The sequence below is a fragment of the Phyllobates terribilis genome, unplaced genomic scaffold (genome assembly GCF_046119375.1).
Source record: "Phyllobates terribilis strain yellow unplaced genomic scaffold, ASM4611937v1 Scaffold_7__3_contigs__length_470593459, whole genome shotgun sequence".
In the NCBI taxonomy this organism is placed as follows: domain Eukaryota; kingdom Metazoa; phylum Chordata; class Amphibia; order Anura; family Dendrobatidae; genus Phyllobates; species Phyllobates terribilis.
In genome coordinates, this window is record NW_027362767.1 from 93,898,422 (window position 1) to 93,917,190 (window position 18,769).

General features: G+C 40.5%; 1 protein-coding gene across 10 annotated transcripts in view; it reads right to left on the reverse strand.

The window, feature by feature from the left end:
- The window catches only part of RYR3 (ryanodine receptor 3), a 786,940-nt gene that overhangs the window by 278,903 nt on the left and 489,268 nt on the right, over positions 1-18,769 (reverse strand). For 6 of the 10 annotated variants that reach the window (XM_073639000.1, XM_073639001.1, XM_073638999.1 and 3 more), the window contains 2 exons: positions 5,844-5,984; positions 1,188-1,351 (listed from right to left, as the gene is read on the reverse strand). In XM_073639000.1, coding sequence (XP_073495101.1) covers positions 1,188-1,351; positions 5,844-5,984 — 305 coding nt within the window. Of the gene's footprint in view, positions 1-1,187; positions 1,370-5,843; positions 5,985-18,769 lie in introns of all 10 variants that reach the window. The other 4 variants (XM_073638993.1, XM_073638994.1, XM_073638992.1 and 1 more) reach the window with 1 other exon arrangement.

Sequence of the window (18,769 nt, forward strand, 5' to 3'; positions counted from 1 at the left end):
TTGACTTGCATTGCTGATTTTGATTTAACCCTCAGATCAAAATCTAACTTGTCTCCGCGATTTTCACCGCCATTTTCACTGCCAGACTATAAAAGGACGAGTGCAATCCATTAAAAGCACACAAGCACTCGTATGCAAAAAATTGGACGTCTGAATGAGGCCTTAGTGTTTATGGAGTTGTGATGGAGGCAATAACTGATGACTGGTTACGGGAACCTGGTATGGGACCCCTACTTCACTTATATTGATAACTTAAATATAAAAGTTGTGGACACTGTATTTAAGCTAGACACTAAAATATTATTTTGTAAATTCTTCACCTCCTCTACTGATAAAGATAGAAAAAACGGTTATCTGCTTTTTCTACATCTATATGTTATTATGTTGTCTAACTCTACGCCTATTGAAGGAAGCATTAAAAGACATGGAAAATGGTTATCCACTACTTGGATAACCTTTTCTTAAATGAGTCAGGTCCTCATTGAAAATAAAAATCACTATATACTCACTTCCTGGACCAATGTCACATGAGAGCCATGTAGACACAGCGCTAAAGTGGCTGGAAATGCGCCAGCCCAGGAATCGAGTATATGGTGTTTTTATTGTCAATATGCCCCAGAGTTGCCAACTTGACTTTTTTTTCTGGAAAGCTCATCAAAAAATCACAAACATACAATATTTGTTACGGACAAAATGGAAAACCTTAACTCATTTTTTTTTACAGAAAGGGCAAAAAAGTGCCCTGTTTTTACGGACTGTCCTGGAATTTCTGGACAGTTGACAACCCAGATGGGCCCTTGTTTTATTTAAGAGGGGGATGTCCAAATAGTAGACAACACTTTTAAGGAAAACAGTAATGCGATAAAGGTTTCTAGTTTCTTTTCAAATGTAGGAGGAATTCCAAACGATCTGTACAACGAAGTACTCCCAATGAGTGATGACATATGTAAGCTATGTTCTTAGCTACCTGCAACAATGCTACTGATGTTTGTTGTGTACTTTCAGAAACTGAAGATATGTCAAATTTCAACTAGCGGTTAGTGAAAATAAAAATGTATTCCTGTCTAACCATCACTCCTTTCGCTTCTATGGGAATGATAGAAACATATATTTTATCAGTCCCATAGTACTACAACAGTCCAGAGCTGTTCTGTCATTCTCTCTAGTGAGTTACGTTAGTTACTTACTTAGCAGTATTGATCGGCTTTGGGTCAAAATTTCCTTCAGCGTCTACCGACATTTGCTTCTCAGGTGTTTCTTTAATTCTTGTGTCAACATAATCGGGAGGCAAAGCACCAGCTATTGCACTGAGACATGGCATAGACATTTTGAAGAGCTCAGCCTCATACTTCTGCAGGAGAGATAGGAACTGGTTGGAAAGTCCCACAGAAAAACATGCAAAATCGTTAGTGAAAGCAACACAGCCAGACCACAGCAGCAAATGGAGAAGACAATTAGTACAATTACAAGACCACATAGATTGCACTTCAAGTCTCTAACAATCCACTGTAAATTCATGCATCATAAATTCAACATTGTAGTATTTCGGTTTTCCAAACAATCAATATACAAGAATGCAATTGTTAACAAATAGAAGGAAAACTTCATAACGGAAAAGTCTCATTTTCATGCACTTTAGCTACTTTCTTTCCTAACTTTTAATGTATTTTCAATTTATTCAGAAGAATTTTAAAACCAGGTAAAATGTACAATATATTGTCAATTTTATAAAATAAAAATTGTAAGAAACAATAAAAAGATTTTACTTATGTATTTAATTTCTCACACAATATTGGTTATCACTACTCAGTGGACTCCAACCTATGGCAAACCAGTTTTTATAGCCTATGGCCGAGTGTTGGTATGTTGCCCCAGTTGTACAACTACAAGTTGATAGACTATTACTGTAATTAATAAAATTTATGCAAATAAAATCTTCCCATATAGGCTAAGGATGTTATTTTTGGTGATTAACTCCACTTTTGTAGCTATTTTAATATATTAGGGGACTACATTTTAAATATAAATAATGCAAAACTCTTGTATATGTGTATGTCCCATAAAGTCCCATGGCTTCAAGTACCAACTATACGCTGATGATACTCCGATTTACCTCTCTGGCCCTGACGTCACCTGTCTGCTGTCCAGTATCTCAGAGTGTCTATCAGCCATACCCTCCTTCTCTTCTCGCTTCCTTAAAAGCTCAATGTGGAAAAAATGTAACTAATCATCTTTCCTTAGTCTCACCTAACGTCCCTACCCTATCACACTAAATTACATCATGCTTTCTCCTTTATCAGAAGTCCGCGGCCTCGGAGTAACAACTGACTTGGCCCTGTCCTTCATACTGCACATCCAAGCTCTTGTCACCTCCTGCCACCTCAAACTCAAACATGTTTCCAGAATCTGTCCTTTCCTTAACCCAGAATCTACTAAAATGTTAGTGTATACACTGATCATCTCCCGCCTCGACTACTGCAATATTTGTGGGCTCCCAGCTAACACTCGCACCTCTCCAGTCCGTCCTTAACTCTGCTGCTCAACTAATCCATCTCTCTCTTAATGACTCCTCCGCTTCTCCACTCTGCAAATCCCTTCATTGGCTCCTAATTCCCCAACGTATCCAGTTAAAACTACTAATAATAATTTACAAAGCTGACCATATTATATTCTAATACATCTCCAAACTAATCTACCGAAATCTGCCCATAAGTAATCGCCGATCCTTCCAAGATCTCCTTCTCTCCTCCACACTTGTACGTTCCTCCCCCAATCGCCTCCAATACTTCTTCCAAACATCCCCCATACTCTGGAATTCTGTGCCCCAACCTACTGTCTCCTTCCCGATTACCTTGTAGACTATAAGCCTGCAAGAGCAGAGCCCTCTCTCTTCTGTACCAGTCTGTCATTGTTAGTTTATTCATTGTAATTTAAATTTGTATTTTGTATGTAACCCTTTTACACATGTACAGCACCATGAAATCAATGGTGCAATAAAAATAATGTATGTAAGGGCATAGAAAGGTGGAGCTACATACTGGAAACTCTATCACAGAGGGATATTTCCAACATTAAAAGTTATCACCTTTACAAAATATGGAGTTCAAGGTTCTTATATTGCTGGGAACATCACCAACCCCTAGAATGGGGTTCTAGAATGCCCCACTGGAATAAAGTGGTGGGTGCACATGCATACCACCACTCTTTTTATTCTGTATGAGACTGCCGGAGATTGCCAATTGGACAAAAGTAAAAAAAAGAACTTGTGACAAATGGCAATAAATGTCGCTTAAATACAAATGATTTACTGACTTGATGCAGACAACCCTCTTCAATATTTCTAAAAATGAGTATAGGAACACCATAAAGAATGCGTTACACTCGGCTTAGAACCACTGCTATGAGCCAGACCTAGCATATGCAGACATTGAATTTCACCAGGAGAAACAGCTTCTGATGAAATGTTTGGCCAGGAGGAGCTTCCCATGGCCATAGCTGATTTTTGAGAGTTACAGGAGTGGGACCTTAGGGCAGCTGTCTTTTGAAGAAATGTTTTTCATGAGACAACACCTTTAAAGAAGTCCTCCTATGACCTTTTTGCCCTAAACAAGTGTAGTATAGTGTCAGTGTGTTAATATACTTACCTACCGCTGCCTTCTCCTGGATCCATCGTCGTTCTACTCCACTTCTCAGTGATTTCATCGTTCTTCAGATTCTCGGGGTCACACTGTGCTCTGTGTGACCCAGAAGAGCCTTTTACAATGTAAGTGTATAGAGGGCCAGAACAAGGCTCCATAGGTTTTCATTGTAAAAGAGACTATCAGCTCACGCATAGGGTGTAATGTGACCTGGATAGTCTAAAGTGCGGTGACGTCACTCAGAAGAGGGGCACAACGACACTAGATACCGGAGAAGACTGCAATAGGTGAGTATATTAACACACTGACACTACAGTACACACACATATACACATGTTTAGGCAAAATATTTTTTAATGGGAGTGCTTCTTTAATGTGATCACAAAACAATGGAACTCTTTCATGGCCATGTAACTTTGTTAGTCTTTGTTTTTAAATCAGGGTATTGTTATAATAGTGTAGCCACTCACTCGAAAATACAGGTAGCACACTAAAAACTGCCACTGACACTGCTGTACTGTACTAGAAATCCTGACCCCGCAGCCCCTAGTGGTTCCTGCATGAGCTGGGATAGCCCTAACCACAGAATAGACAATGGCAACTTGAACCTATGCTGCCTGAAAGGCCGTCAAGCACTTCACGTACCTCCTAAAGAACCAGAGGGCAGAGCAGAGTGCAAATTACCTACAGAAGGGAAAGTGTGATTGCAAGAAACAGAAAATAGATACAGGGAAAACAATAAAAACAGCAAAGGGATAAACCCTAGCTGATCTTTCACTGACTGCCTTAAACTACAGCAGTATGGCTGGACATCAAAAAGAGACCATCACCAGCAGGAAATACCAGCAGGAAGGGAAGTATATAAAGCTGCACCCGAAAGGGGATAGGGCAGACAAATGCTTAAATGAAAACACCTGTTATCTTAAAAAGACTACAGATGGATAACAGCGAAAAGGTATATCTGCTGTGGTTCAGCAGACAGAGAAGCCGACCACAAAGCACAGGTTCAAGGGTCCGAACCCAGACGCATGACAGGTATAATGTAATTAATACAAAAAGCTGGCTTGACATCTAGATCTCCATGCTATTATACATACACAGCACAAACAAAGAAATCATGCACAAATACATTCCCATGTGTTGCTCAAAGGGCAGTCTCCATCTTATTTTGGGAGCTGTAAAAATTCCGGTATTACAGCAGCAATTTATCCTAATCTTCCGCCTAAAGGCAGTCTGCAACTCTCTATATACAACCAAACCTTGTTCAATTATTCCAAGAGATCATGGATGCCTTACCGGAGCAAGCTATGGTTTTTTTTCTTAAAAATAACTGAACATAGAGAATAATGATTTCATTATCTCCTGTCAGCGATCCATGCCAGAGAATTCCTTCGAGGCCTGCACAGCTCAAGTAAATATGTCTCTGAGCAAGATCTCAGCAATAAAACTGAGTATTATGAAAAGGAATTAAATATTAACAGTTTCATTTACGTGGAGGACACCAAAGTCATCGTGAGCACACCGGGCAAGGACGCCAGATGTATGTTATTCTAATCCACCATCAGAATGTCTGTCACTCCACCACATCGTCTCCTTAACACCTGTCATATCTTGTCATGAATATGCCACACGCGAGTGACTCATCTGTGACAAGACTTTCTGAAAATTACATATTTCATGCACATTTTAAAAATTTGCAATTTCGTTATAAACATCAAACACGCTTTTAAAGAACTGGTTAAAATGTATTAGTTTGCAGAAAGCAATTCAAGGAAAAAGTGATTACGCAGCAAGAACGGCTTAGAATGCCCAACTATGAAGGTAATGGAATGATCATAGATGGAGTTTTGTACTACTGCTATAGACTACCTTTCAATTTTTTACATGGTTTACGTGCTATTTTGTTCAATGCAGCCTCCAGGATAGTGAAGCCACTTTGTAGCTGCTTGTGTTTTATTATCCCAGCCAGAAATGTACGGTAAGCCTTAATGCCTCAAATATTAAAGAGTAATCTTTTTTTTATTCTGTTTGGCTTCAGTGAATTTAATGAAAATCTTTGGCCGCAATTTTAATACATCTCCAATACAGGAGAATAGCTAGGTCCGGAGTTGATAAACAGCAGCCGAATGTGACACAGTCACATACAAAGTCAAGTACAAATCCTTCGTAGGTAATGTTACATGGTATACAAGAAAGTGGAAATACCTTATGAGAAAGAGAGTCAAAAATCCCCCAGAACAACTTCTCAGTCAAGTGTAATTCCTCCTCTGATGCCAAACCAAAGCTCCCCCATCCAGAAGGGAGACAATAATATTTCCAGCTCTGCTCATAATGGTTTGTCAGGAGCTACAAAGATAAAAGAAAAAAGTAACAGATAATGTGAATTATTTTACTTCTACTTGTGACAATGTGATATATTTTACTCCTGCAATATTACAGATTCTAAAGTAGTTTTACAAGATCTCTAAAGATATTTTAAAATACAGGGTGGTCCAAAAGTAGGTGGACAGAAAATAACATTTATTTTGATTTATATATAAAATTATATTTACTAACACAAGCATAACATTATCAATTAAGTTTTATTCTGAACAATAATACAGAAGCCCTTAAATTTTATCAGCGCAGGGGCTCAAACTGTTTTCCATTACGATTTGCATAGCTTTGAAGTCGCCTCTTACGCTTCGACAAACTTTTTTGCACAAGTCTCTTTGGGTATTAATTTCTTGAAATGCATCTCTTATGTAATTTTTCAAATCACTGACACTTTTTGGTTTTCGACTATAAACTTTGTCCTTGAGTACTCCCCAAAAGAAAAAATCCATTGGGGTCAAGTCTGGTGAACGTGCCGGCCAATCAAGTGGGCCTCTTCGGCCAATCCATTTATTAGGAAATGTTTCATCAAGATACTCGCACACTACTCTTGAATAATGTGGAGGGGCCCCATCTTGTTGGAAATAAAGGTCATTTGAATTAGGCTGTTGCTGTAACAGGGGAACAACTTGATTCATTAGAATTTCGAGACACTTATCTCTTGTGACTGTTCCATCAAAAATATTGGTCCTAAAACACCAAAACTTGAAATACCACCCCAAACATTGACACCAGGCTCATTTAGTTGTTGCTCTAATGTTAAGGAGCGCTATTTGGCTTTTAGAATGCAGATTTTGTTTGAATAGATTGTGGTGGGCTCCATTAGCTGAGCCCCTGAGGTGCCAGAACAGCAGAAAAAAACCCAGATGACACCCTATTGGAAATTCCACTGCCTAAGGAATTCATCTAGGGGTGTAGTGAGTATTTTGAACCCATAGGTACCTCACAGAATTTTATAACATTGAGATGTGAAAATGTTACATTTTTGTGGTAAAAAATGTAATTTTTGTATTTGCTGCAAACTTGTCAAGTACACAAGGGTTAATAGGCAAAACTGGACCCCATAATTTACTGCGCAATTGCTCCCAAACGCGGTGCTGCCCTTTATGTCGACAGAAATTAATGTTAGGTCACATGTCAGGGCTGAGAAGGACAGTGCACTATTTGGCTTTTGGAGCACAGATTTTGATAGAATAGTTTGTGGGCGACATTTGTGGATCCCCAAAGGATGCCAGAAGAGCAGAAAAAGCCCCAAAGTTACCCCATTGTAGATATTGCAACTGTCAATGAATTCATCTATGGCTGCAGTGACTATTTTGTAACATCCATGCCAGTTTTTTTTTTCTGGAGAATTGCAAATATGCCAGTTTAGTGCCCATACATTGTGCCTCTATATATTGCAGTGCCCCCATACATTGTGCCCAGCTTGTACTTTTGGTGACACGCACCCTGTAAATTGTTAAGTGCATTCTCACCACTACAATAATGCCAAACATGTGGCCGCTTACTGTGGCTTAAGCACAGTGTGGCTCAGAAGGTGGAGGTATTTGGATTTGGAAGCGCAGAATGCACTGGATTTTATTTGAGGGGGTGAGTGCCATGTTGCTTTTCCAGAGTCTTTGTTATACCAGTAACGTGGGACCCCCTATAGTTCCAGTGACAGGTGACGGACCTGAGTGGGGGCTGGTTTTGTGTGGGATAAATTAGGGTTTTTATTGGTAACATTTTGGGGTCCATAAAATTTTTATAAGGCTGGATCGCCTTCTTGTGTTCTACGCTGAGCATTTACATCAGGGTTTCCGTGTAAATCCTACAAAAATACGATTCAGATGAAACCCCCAATGGAACCACCCACCATAATGTGGCAGATGGAGACACTTTGGAGTCCGTTTGGCGTCTGCTCTGGTGGTAGCCATCTTTTTAGGCGTGCACAGATCTGTGGCTGCCCACACTTGTGCGCTAAAAAGACACCTAAAATGATGGGACACCGCTGGAACTGGATACCAGTCCAAAGTGACTCAATCTGCTCACAAGTGAGTGGTTCTGTCCGGGGTTTTGTCTGAATCGCGGTTTTGGGGAATTTACACAGAAACCCAGATGTTAGCACTCAGCGGAGATAGCAGGATAAATGTGAGCCGAACCTTGTTCTGATTTATGGGAGGCAGAATGAACAAATAGACACCATTGCAAGAATATTCCTTACTTTTAATTTTGCGGGGTTCACCGTGCGGTATAAGTGATAAGGCAGGTTTATTCTTTGGGTCGCTGCCATTTTAGGTTTTGCTGCTGTCACACAGTAAAAATGCTTTTTTATAAAAAGTACTTTTTTTCGTAGTCATAATCTGAGAGCTGTAAGTTTTTTATTTTTTGGCGAACAGCGCTGTATGATGGCTTATTTGTTTGCGCGATGAGTTGCAGATGTTTTTGGTACCATTTTGGGGCACATCATTTTTGATTGCTTTTTATTCAGATTTTTCAGACACAGAATGAAACAAAACAAGAAATTCAGTTACTGTTTTTATTTTTTATTTTTTGCGCTGTTCACCGTGCGGTAAAAGTGATAAGACAGGTTTGTTTGTCAGGTTGATACGATTACTGCAATACCAAATTTATATTGTTTGTTTTATGCTTTGCTATTTTTACAGACTAAAAACAATATTTTAGATTTTGCATCGTTATACTCTGAGAGCTGGAACTTTTCTATTTTTTTTGCCAAGTGAGCCATATTAGGGCTTGTTTTCCGGGACAGTTTGGCATTTTTATTTTTACAATTTTTTTTTATATTAGACTTTTTCATCGCTTTTAAGGCTGCGTGCCCACTATGCGTTTTTCAAGCGTTTTTGCTGTGGAATTTCTGCAGCGTAAACGCTTGCAAAACGCTTGGTAATCCGTGCCCCATGATCCCCAATGAAAATCTGCATGTTCTGTGCCCATGCGGCGGAATTTTCCGCAGCGGATTTTCCTTGCGGAAAAATCCGCAGCATGTCCATTATTTGTGCATTTCTGCATGCGGATTTGAGGTCCCAATGCATTTGAAAAACGCAAGTCAAATCCGAATGTAAAAACGCGTCAAAAACGGGTGTAAAATCCACAAGCATTTTTACTGCCAAGAACATGCAGAAACGCTGCAGAAATTTTCTGCTTCAATTCTGCATCGTGGGCACATAGCCTTAGTCACTTTTTTGTGAGTCAATATGATTAAAAAACATAATTTTGGGCATTTTTTTTTAACGGCATTCGCCATATGGAATAAATAATGTAGTTTTATACAGCAGGTTGTTTTGGAAGCGGTGATACCAATTATGTGTACATTTTGTTTATTTCTGTTTTATTGCAAACGCTGCGTTTTGTGTAGTGAAATGGATTTTAGTGATTTGTGTGAAGTTTTTTTTTTACTTTTTTACATTTTTTATTTATTTATTTCACTCACTTATATAGCGCCATTAATTCACAATTTACAGACATTATGGGCACTGTCCCCCATTGGGGTTCACAATCTACATTCCCTATCAGTATGTCTTTGGAGTGTGGGAGGAAACTGGAGAACCTGGAAGAAACCCACACAAACACGGGGAGAACATAGAAACTCCTTGCAGATGTTGTCCTTGGTGGGATTTGAACCCAGTACCCCAGCGTTGCAGGGCTGCAGTGCTAACCACTGAGCCACCGTGCTGCCCTTTACATATTTTATTTCACTTCTTTTGTCTGTGGGACATGTATAATTTTTATTTTGTCTCATGTACTGCAGTGAATGAGAGCAGTCAGCGAGTCACTGACTCAGCCTATTGCTGGATCTCACAGGCCACCGTAACCTGAGGTCATCACATGATTTCAGGATACCATGGTAACCATCGGGAACCGCAATTCTCAGCAGTATTTAAGGGGTTAATCTGCCCCAATCGGCTTCAAAACCGTCCGGGGCAGATACTGCAGGGTGTCACTTGTCCCCGTCGGAAATTCGGCGCGGGGCAGCGCTACACACTTATTCCTCAGAGCCGTGAAAGAGCAGAGCTGAGGAATAAGTACCCTTAACGACCACTGTGAAAAGGTGTATCTGCGGTCATTAAGGGGTTAAATATAGAAAAAAAGCTATTTGTTTAGGTTTTTTTTTGTTTATAATTTTTACTGTTTGGGTTTCATACCAAATATCTAATATCTAGATACTATGATTAAGGGCGGGTTGGCCAGAAACGCATCAGTTATTTTTAATGCTACCATGGACATTTGTGTTTTAATGGATTAAAAATAAAGATGAACATTTTTTTTTATACATTACCAGATGGATGTGCTGAATTCATTTTAGTCTCCCAAATATCCTGTTGATTGAATTCTTTAGGGTATGACCTTCACATGGATAACTAATATGTGTATTTTCTTTTATTTTTTTTAAATATGTATATAAAAAATAAATTTTATACAGAAAATGGTTTTTGCTTAGTATTTTTTATCATGGGAACTTGATATATTTTTTTCCAGATGCTTTACACATGTTTTTATTTTTCATAGAACTTGTCCCCCAAGAGATCATAAAAATAGGGAACAATTATTTTTATTTCACTTTTGATTTTTTTGACACTGTAACTAGGACATCCATAGGAGTTCAGGTTACAGGGAAAAAAAGCCCCCTGCTGAGCCTGGTTTCATTGGTTTGGGTCTATACTGGCAGAGAACCAACAATTGTGTGATTGTCAGTGCCAATGATTCTGTTCACTATATAGTGCTTACTGAGCACTATGAAGCTGGCATAAAAGAAAATAGAAGTGGAAATAAACCGCTTATGTCTTCTTCCTGGGGTCCCTGGCTTTGTCTGACAAATTTACACAGGCTTAAAGCCCAGGACCAAGCATCGTAAATTTATGGCACTTGGTCGATATCTGGTTAAGAAAGGCAACATAAAAAAAACTCATAATATAAGCACTCTACTCCAATTATTTTGTGGAATTTAAAATACCTGTACATTTAACAACGCTGAGTTCATTAATGTTCAGTTCTATCACTAAGAGTAAGCTATGATTTACCAAAGGATAGCAAGTAACCTCAAGCACATTTTAAAGGCTTACAAGATCAACAGTGACTAATTTAGTTTTGCAACATTAGAATATGTATTCTATGGACAAATCCCATACTTCAGACTATAAATATCAAAGAACTTGGGGGTGAGAAAATGTAAAACACACAATTCGTCACCATAAGCAAAATATTAAAATTTTCCTTAACACCTACCACTGAATAACAAATAAATCATTACTTGCATGAGTGATGCAATTGAATTGGATATTTAAAAATAAAAATACTGGAATAATGGAGTTTTTTTTTTTTTCTTTTTTAGAAACGTTTGATTACTTAGCTTCTGTCATTCCTTTGGGACACTGCCATTTTGCTGAATAACTGATTTTCATTAAAAAGTTGAAAACATCTAAGAGAGAGTGGCAATATTGTCGACCGAGCGAGATAGATTTCCCTCTACCTGATTGCTACAAGGCACTCTGGAATTTCCGGATAATCCTTGTCTTGAAGCAGCGATGTTGTAATAAAAGATAATATACATATCTTACATTAGCTACACATGATTTAGAGGTAAGGATATAGGTATACTGTGATTGTAAAACAACAAAGTTGGTATTACTAAGATAATGTGATTTCTCTGGTGGACTCTCTTCTTAAATGAAAAACATTAATGTGGATTCAAAGAAAGCAATATATGTTTTCCTTCCTTTGAATCTGTTCTTTGGCCTTTGATACTGTCCATGATGTTTCAGGTAACTGTGAGTGCACATCATTCACTGAGAATATAAAAGAAATACAGTAATATAATAAACTGACAACTGGAGATAGTTGACTCCATGCTTTTTCATGATGTGTTCTGTACCTGTCTCTTAGAATAAAAAAACACTGTGGAACCACATGACTTCCAGTATAAAGGTAAAATGTGCTTTGTGATATCTATGAAAGTATTTCACAATGTTACTATTGTGGCTGAAATGCTGTATAAGTTGTTTACATGCACCAGAAAATATTACAGGCAGTTTGTAGCACATATATGAACTTTTTGGGCTCTGTGTGTTCGATCATAGGTCCATCTCCATTTTTGGGCTCTGTGTGTTTGATCAAGGACCATTGGTCAACTTTGACTATAAATGTTATACCATATCTGACATATATTCACAACCCATAATATTGGTATTAAGATATTAGTAGCATTAACTGAACTATAAAATGATAGAAATTACAATAACAATAACTTGCAAAACCTTCCCCAGCTTCATATTTTGTTATTATTTACATACAATAGAAAAAAAGTGTCCTTTGTTATGGATTCCAGAAATGTTCATACTGTTGTCAACCCTAGGAAATTGCAGCATTTACGTCCCATCATACAGTATGGGGGTTTGTGTGGAGACCATTATACTCTATTGTGGCTGTGTGGAGACCATCATACTATATTGGGGCTGTTTGGAGACCATCTTACTCTATGGGGGCTGTGTGGAGACCATCTTATTATATTGGGGCTGTGTGGAAACCATCTTACTCTATGGGGGGCTGTGTGGAGACCATCTTACGCTATGGGTACTGTCTGGAGACTATCTTACTCTATGGGGGCTGTGTGGAGACTATTTTACTATATTGGGGCTGTGTGGAGACCATCTTATTCTATGGGGGGCTGTGTGGAGACCATCATACTATATTGGGGCTGTGTGGAGACCATCTTACTCTATGCGGGCTGTGTGGAGATCATCTAACTCTATAGGGGCTGTGTGGAGACCATCATACTATATTGGGGCTGTGTGGAGACCATCATAGTATATTGGGGCTGTGTGGAGACCATCATACTCTATGGGGGCTGTGTGGAGACCATCTTACTCTATGCGGGCTGTGTGGAGACTATCATACTCTATGGGGGCTGTGTGGAGACCATCAAACTCTGTGGGGGGCTGTGTGGAGACCATCATACTCTGTGGGGGGGCTGTGTGGAGACCATCTTACTCTATGGGGATTTGTGTGGAGACCATCTTACTCTATGGGGATTTGTGTGGAGACCATCATACTATATTGGGGCTGTGTGGAGACCATCGTACTATATTGGGGCTGTGTGGAGACCATCTTACTCTATGGTGGGCTGTGTGGAGATCATCTTACTCTATGGGGGAATGTGTGGGGGACCATCTTACTGTATGGGGGGCTATGTGAGGACCATCATACTATGAGGGGAGTGTGTTGGGACCTTCATACTCTATGGTGGAATGTGGTGGGCATCACACTATATTGGGAGCTATGATGACCATCATACTGTGTGGGGACTGTGGTGACCATCTTACTATGTGGGGTGCTGTGGTTCATTGGGGTTTGTGGGGCCATCATAAGCTATAGTAATGTGAGGACATCAAACTATGTGAGGGGCATTTTTAGGGGAAACATACTTTATAGCCACCATGGAAGGAGGTGAAAACACTAAGGGGCTTCAGTAGGGGTAAAATAACTGTGTAAGTGAATATAATTCTTCATGTCTTGAAAAGGTAGAAGGTATCCTTCTATGACTGTACCTCAATGCTGACATAGGACTGTTGCTAAAGGGTGCCGTGATTCGTATATAAGCCCCTGCTAAGTGGCATTATTACAATAAAAAGGCACTGAAGGTCATCATTATAAGGAGGCACACAGGGGGATTGTTACCATTATAAGTAAGCACAGATTGCTCTCAGTGGGAAAAACAAGATAATCGTGTAGTTATGATACCTTTTAATGGCTAACAAAATTAAAATAAAGTTACAAGGCAAGGCAACATCATTTATTTTATTTCTGTTAGCCATTAAAAGGTATCATAACTACACGATTATCTTGTTTTTCCCACTGAGAGCAATCTTTTTTCAACTGGCTAACACGGTACCAAACCACTTTTTTTCTTTTCAGTAAGCACAGGACACATTATTATTACAGTATTATAAGAAAGCACAGGGAGTGTTTTTGTTTTTACAAGGAGGTACAGGGTCATTATTATTCTAAGTGCTCAAGGGGGATTATTATAAGTTACTTGGGTACTATAAGGTGCTGTATAGCGGTAAGGAGGAACAGGGAGCATCACTACTAGGAGGAAGTGCATAGGGAACATTATTACAGAGTAGGGGAACAGAGGGGGCACTGTTCAGGGGCGGACCTACCGCCCGTGCAGCCGGTTCATTGAACGGGGGCCCCGAGGGAGAGGGGGCCCCTCCAGCCTCCAGCAGGGCCGCCATCAGGGCATGACTGCCCTGACTCCAGCATGGGGCCTGGGCTGTCGGGGCCCCCTCGGAGCCCCGTTGGGGCCCCCGTCTTGTGCGTCTCCTCATGGGGCCCCCCGCAGGACCCCCCGCCGTCACATGACCGGAGATGTCCCTGCGCTCAGCATGGGCCCCCGGCCCCATGCTGAGCGCGGGGACATCTCCGGTCATGTGACGGCGCCAGCACAATACTTACCCCTCCCCGTGCCTCCGCAGCGTCTTCCGCGTCCTCTGACTGTAACGTCTCAGGTCAGAGGGCGCGGTGATATGTTTACAGCGCGCGCGATCTCTCCTGAGCTGTCACAGCGGGAAGACGCGGGCGACGCTGTGGAGTCCGGATCAGCATCAGGTAAGAAGTGAGGTGAGTATTTGATTTTTTTTTTTTTATGTATGGGGGCATGGGGCATTATATGGTGGGGGGAGAGTGGGTGTGACGTCCTGCATGGGGCATTATATGGTGGGGGGAGAGTGGGTGGGGCATTATAAGAGGGGGAGGGGGGAATTGACATCCTGCATGGGGCATTATAAGGAGGGTGTGTGTGTGACATACTGCATGGGGCATTATAAGGAGGGGGGGTGTGACCTCCTGCATGGGGCATTATAAGGGAGGGGGTGGTCTGACATACTGCATGGGGCATTGAAAAGGGGGGAAGTGACATCCTGCAAGGGGCATTATATGGGGGGGGTGACATCCTGCATGGGGCATTTTATGGGGGGTAGAGGTGACATCCTGCATGGGGCATTAAAAGGGGGGTGTCATCCTGCATGGGGCATTATAAGGGGGGAACAGCCAGCATGGAGCGTTACATGGGGGCCAATATTCTCTATGGAGTGTTATATGGGGGACAGTATCCTGTTTGGAGCATTATATGGGGACCAGTATCCTGTATGGAGCATTATAAGGGGGTCAGTATCCTGTATAGAGCATTATATGGTGCCCATAATACTGTATGGAAGACTATACTGTCCGGTCTGCACTGTGCGCTGTGAGGATTCGCCGGTTTCTGAGCTATTGTAGAATTTACAATAGATATCGCTCGTGTAATGGGGCATTATAAGGGGGGAACAGCCTGCATGGAGCGTTATATGGGAGCCAATATTCTGTATGGAGCGTTATATGGGGGTCAGTATTCTGTATGGAGCGTTATATGGGGGACAGTATTCTGTATGGAGCGTTATATGGGGGTCAGTATTCTGTATGGAGCGTTATATGGGGGCCAGTATTCTGTATGGAGCGTTATATGGGGGCCAGTATTCTGCATGGAGCGTTATATGGGGGCCAGTATCCTGTATGGAGCATTATATGGGGACCAGTATCCTGTATGGAGCATTATAAGGGGGTCAGTATCCTGTATGGAGCATTATATGGTGCCCATAATACTGTATGAAAGACTATACTGTCCGGTCTGCACTGTGCGCTGTGAGGATTCGCCGGTTTCTGAGCTATTGTAGAATTTACAGTAGATATCGCTCATGTCATGTAGTAAGTGAAATCCTTGGCCTTGTACTATATATATATATATTTCTCTGTGGTATCTGTGCATCATGAATCATGGTACAGTATGTGTTAAAGGGGCCCACTGAAACTCTGTCGCCCAGGGCCCACAAAAACCTGGAGCCATCCCTGGGGGTAAGTATAACAGGTTTTATTTTTTTTAAATACAATTAATTAACTAGGAGTGGGGGGAATCAGAGATGCACGGGGGGATGAGAGCTGCACGGGGAGCGGGGGGGCCATTCATGTCCCCTATAAAGGGCAGGGGGGGGGGGCCCAAAAAATTCTTGCACAGGGGCCCACTACAGTCTGTGTCCGCCCTTGGCACTGTCATTGTGTGAGGCACAGAAGGATGGTACGATCACTTTCCAGAGCATAGAGGGGGCATTGTTACTGTCTAGGGCAGGGTGTATAGCACAATATGGTTTGTGTAGAGATGGGGGATTTCAGGAGGGTGTTGGTGAAGTAGTACTTAAAAAGATGTCTCTGCTACATTTTGCAAGGACAAGTTTTGGATGGAAGAATTGATCATAGCAGTCTGGGACAAATGTAAAAGAAAAGGGAAAATGAATGACTTTGATGGTTAAGACCATCACTGGGGAGAACCTGTATGGTATGACCTTATACGGTCTGTAGAGCACTGGAGTAAAACTAATATTATCAGTATATAGTCACTGGAAAGTGATAATATCAGTCCTAGTACAGTGACTGTGATTAATGATCAGTTTAGTGATATTATCACTATGGTTTATGCTGGTGATATTTGTCTGTTATATTGCAGTATTATTATTATTATTTCTTGATGTTGTTATTGTTCAGTATCTTGGTCATTCGATATTGATATTGTTCGTGATAATGGCATTTTTTACAGCAGCTAGAAGGAACTTAATCCCTTCTGGATACATTGCATAACATTACGTTGTGCAGCGAGTGTGGGTGAATGTATCAGGCTCAGAAGCTGAGCCTGCACTGCACCCAGCAGATGCTGGCTGTGTTACAAAGTTGGCATCTGCATATAATCCTTGAAATGTTGCGTCAATCTCTGACAGCGGCATCTAAGGTGTGGTCCCGGAAACATGCCATTCCAATTATATATCTAAGGGTATATGCACAACTTTAGTATTTGCAGGTGCAGCACGGTGGCTCAGTGGTTAGCACTGTTGTTTTGCAGTGCTGGGGTCCTGGGTTCAAGTCCCACCAAGGACAACATCTGCAAGGAGCTTTTATGTTCTCCCCGTGTTTGCTTGGGTTTCCTCCGGGTTCTCCGCTTTCCTCTCACACTCCAATGACATACTGATAGGGAATCTAGATTGTAAGCCCCAATGGGTACAGTGATGATAAGGTAAGTAAAGCACTGCAGAATATGTTAGCGCTATATAAAAATAAAGATTATTATTGCAGCAGATTTTGTTGTGAGAAATAACGCTGCATAAAATAAGCACATTTTAAATGCGCATTTTGTCCAATTATTTGAATGAGTGAAAAACACTGCAAAAAAACTGAAAGAATTAACATGTTGCTGATTTGAAAGAACACTTTCGTGGCTCAAATCTGCAAAGAAAAAAGTAAGCAGATTTCAGAAATCTGAATCGCCCTGCTGGAACAACTAAACGTTCATTTTTTTCCACTGCAAAAACGTGCAGGGAAAAAATGCAACTAAAACACAACATGTGAAAGAGCCCAAATTCTTCCTATACCAGACATGGTAATAACCAAATAGAACATTATACACTGACAATTATAGAGTGGACAGTGTTGAGAATCTATATTTCTTTTTCTTCACAGAGATCTCAGGCTTTCAGATTTCTTTGTGAAAGCAATTGGTTATACAAAGATTGATGACTTTGGTCTTGCACTTGAGAACATCTATAGAGACAGGGAAGCCACCAAATACATTGGGACACCAGGCTTCATTGTTCCCAAGATGCTGAACTGAATGTTAGTCAGATGTGATAAGTAGGTAGCTTGGTGTACACATGGTGTGGTCAAGAGGATCAGGGTACCATTCCGATTTCTGGATTTGCATGTTCTCGCCTCCTTCATTGGTGATTGACAGTGCTGGAAAGCTAGACAAGTTAGTGCTGTCAATCATCAGTGAGGGAGGCCGAGCATGCAAAACTATTGAGTAGAACAATGCAGTGAGCTTGTTCAGCCACACCAAGGGTGCACTGAGCACCCTAATTAGCATATTAGATTATACTTTATTTTCTGCATAATGGAGGCTGTGCTTACACCACACAGTGAAATTTTATAAGGGCTGGATTCTCTACAAGGCTATCTGCATAGTTTATACTTTTAGTTTGTGCTGATATAATCCCTTTAAAAGGGTCAGTACATTGTATTAGTCATATTGCTTGCACATTATGTGTTTAACTGTCATGTTAATACTAATTTACCCTACAGTAAATTCTATAGCGTGTTATTAAATATTTCAGTATAAAAAAAACAAATATATGCTTTTAAAAAATGTGTTTTAATATTTATTTTTTTCATTTAAATAACTAAAAACTGAGCCTGACCTGCCCCTTCGCTACTTTACTGGGCTGAGACTATGGCACTAATATTCCTTTCATGAAAGTTATCAAACTTAGCAACATTTTTAACAAGTTGTCCTTAATATTTTTGTTCTTGACAGAGAAAGAGCATCTGGTTCGATCAGCAATCACTATGATAACCTCGTATGTCTAATAACACTTCATTAGCATTGGCATGGCTACTGTTCTCATGTAATAATTTTTTTCTTATAGCGATGTAACATCCAGGTACAACTCCAGACCGTTCAATCTCCAAATACTGGAAGCAGCATAGGTGAACTACACAGTCATTTCAGTAATCCACCAGGCCTTATTTATGGGGCTTTCATTTGTCAACATCAGCTGAAAAACCCCAGACAATTTCATCAGCTCTTTAAAGGAGTTGTCCAATACTTGGAAAACCCTTTTTTAATCCATAAGTTTTCCCCTTGTAAAATAATAACATTTATACTCTCCACTGGTGTCCCAGTCATG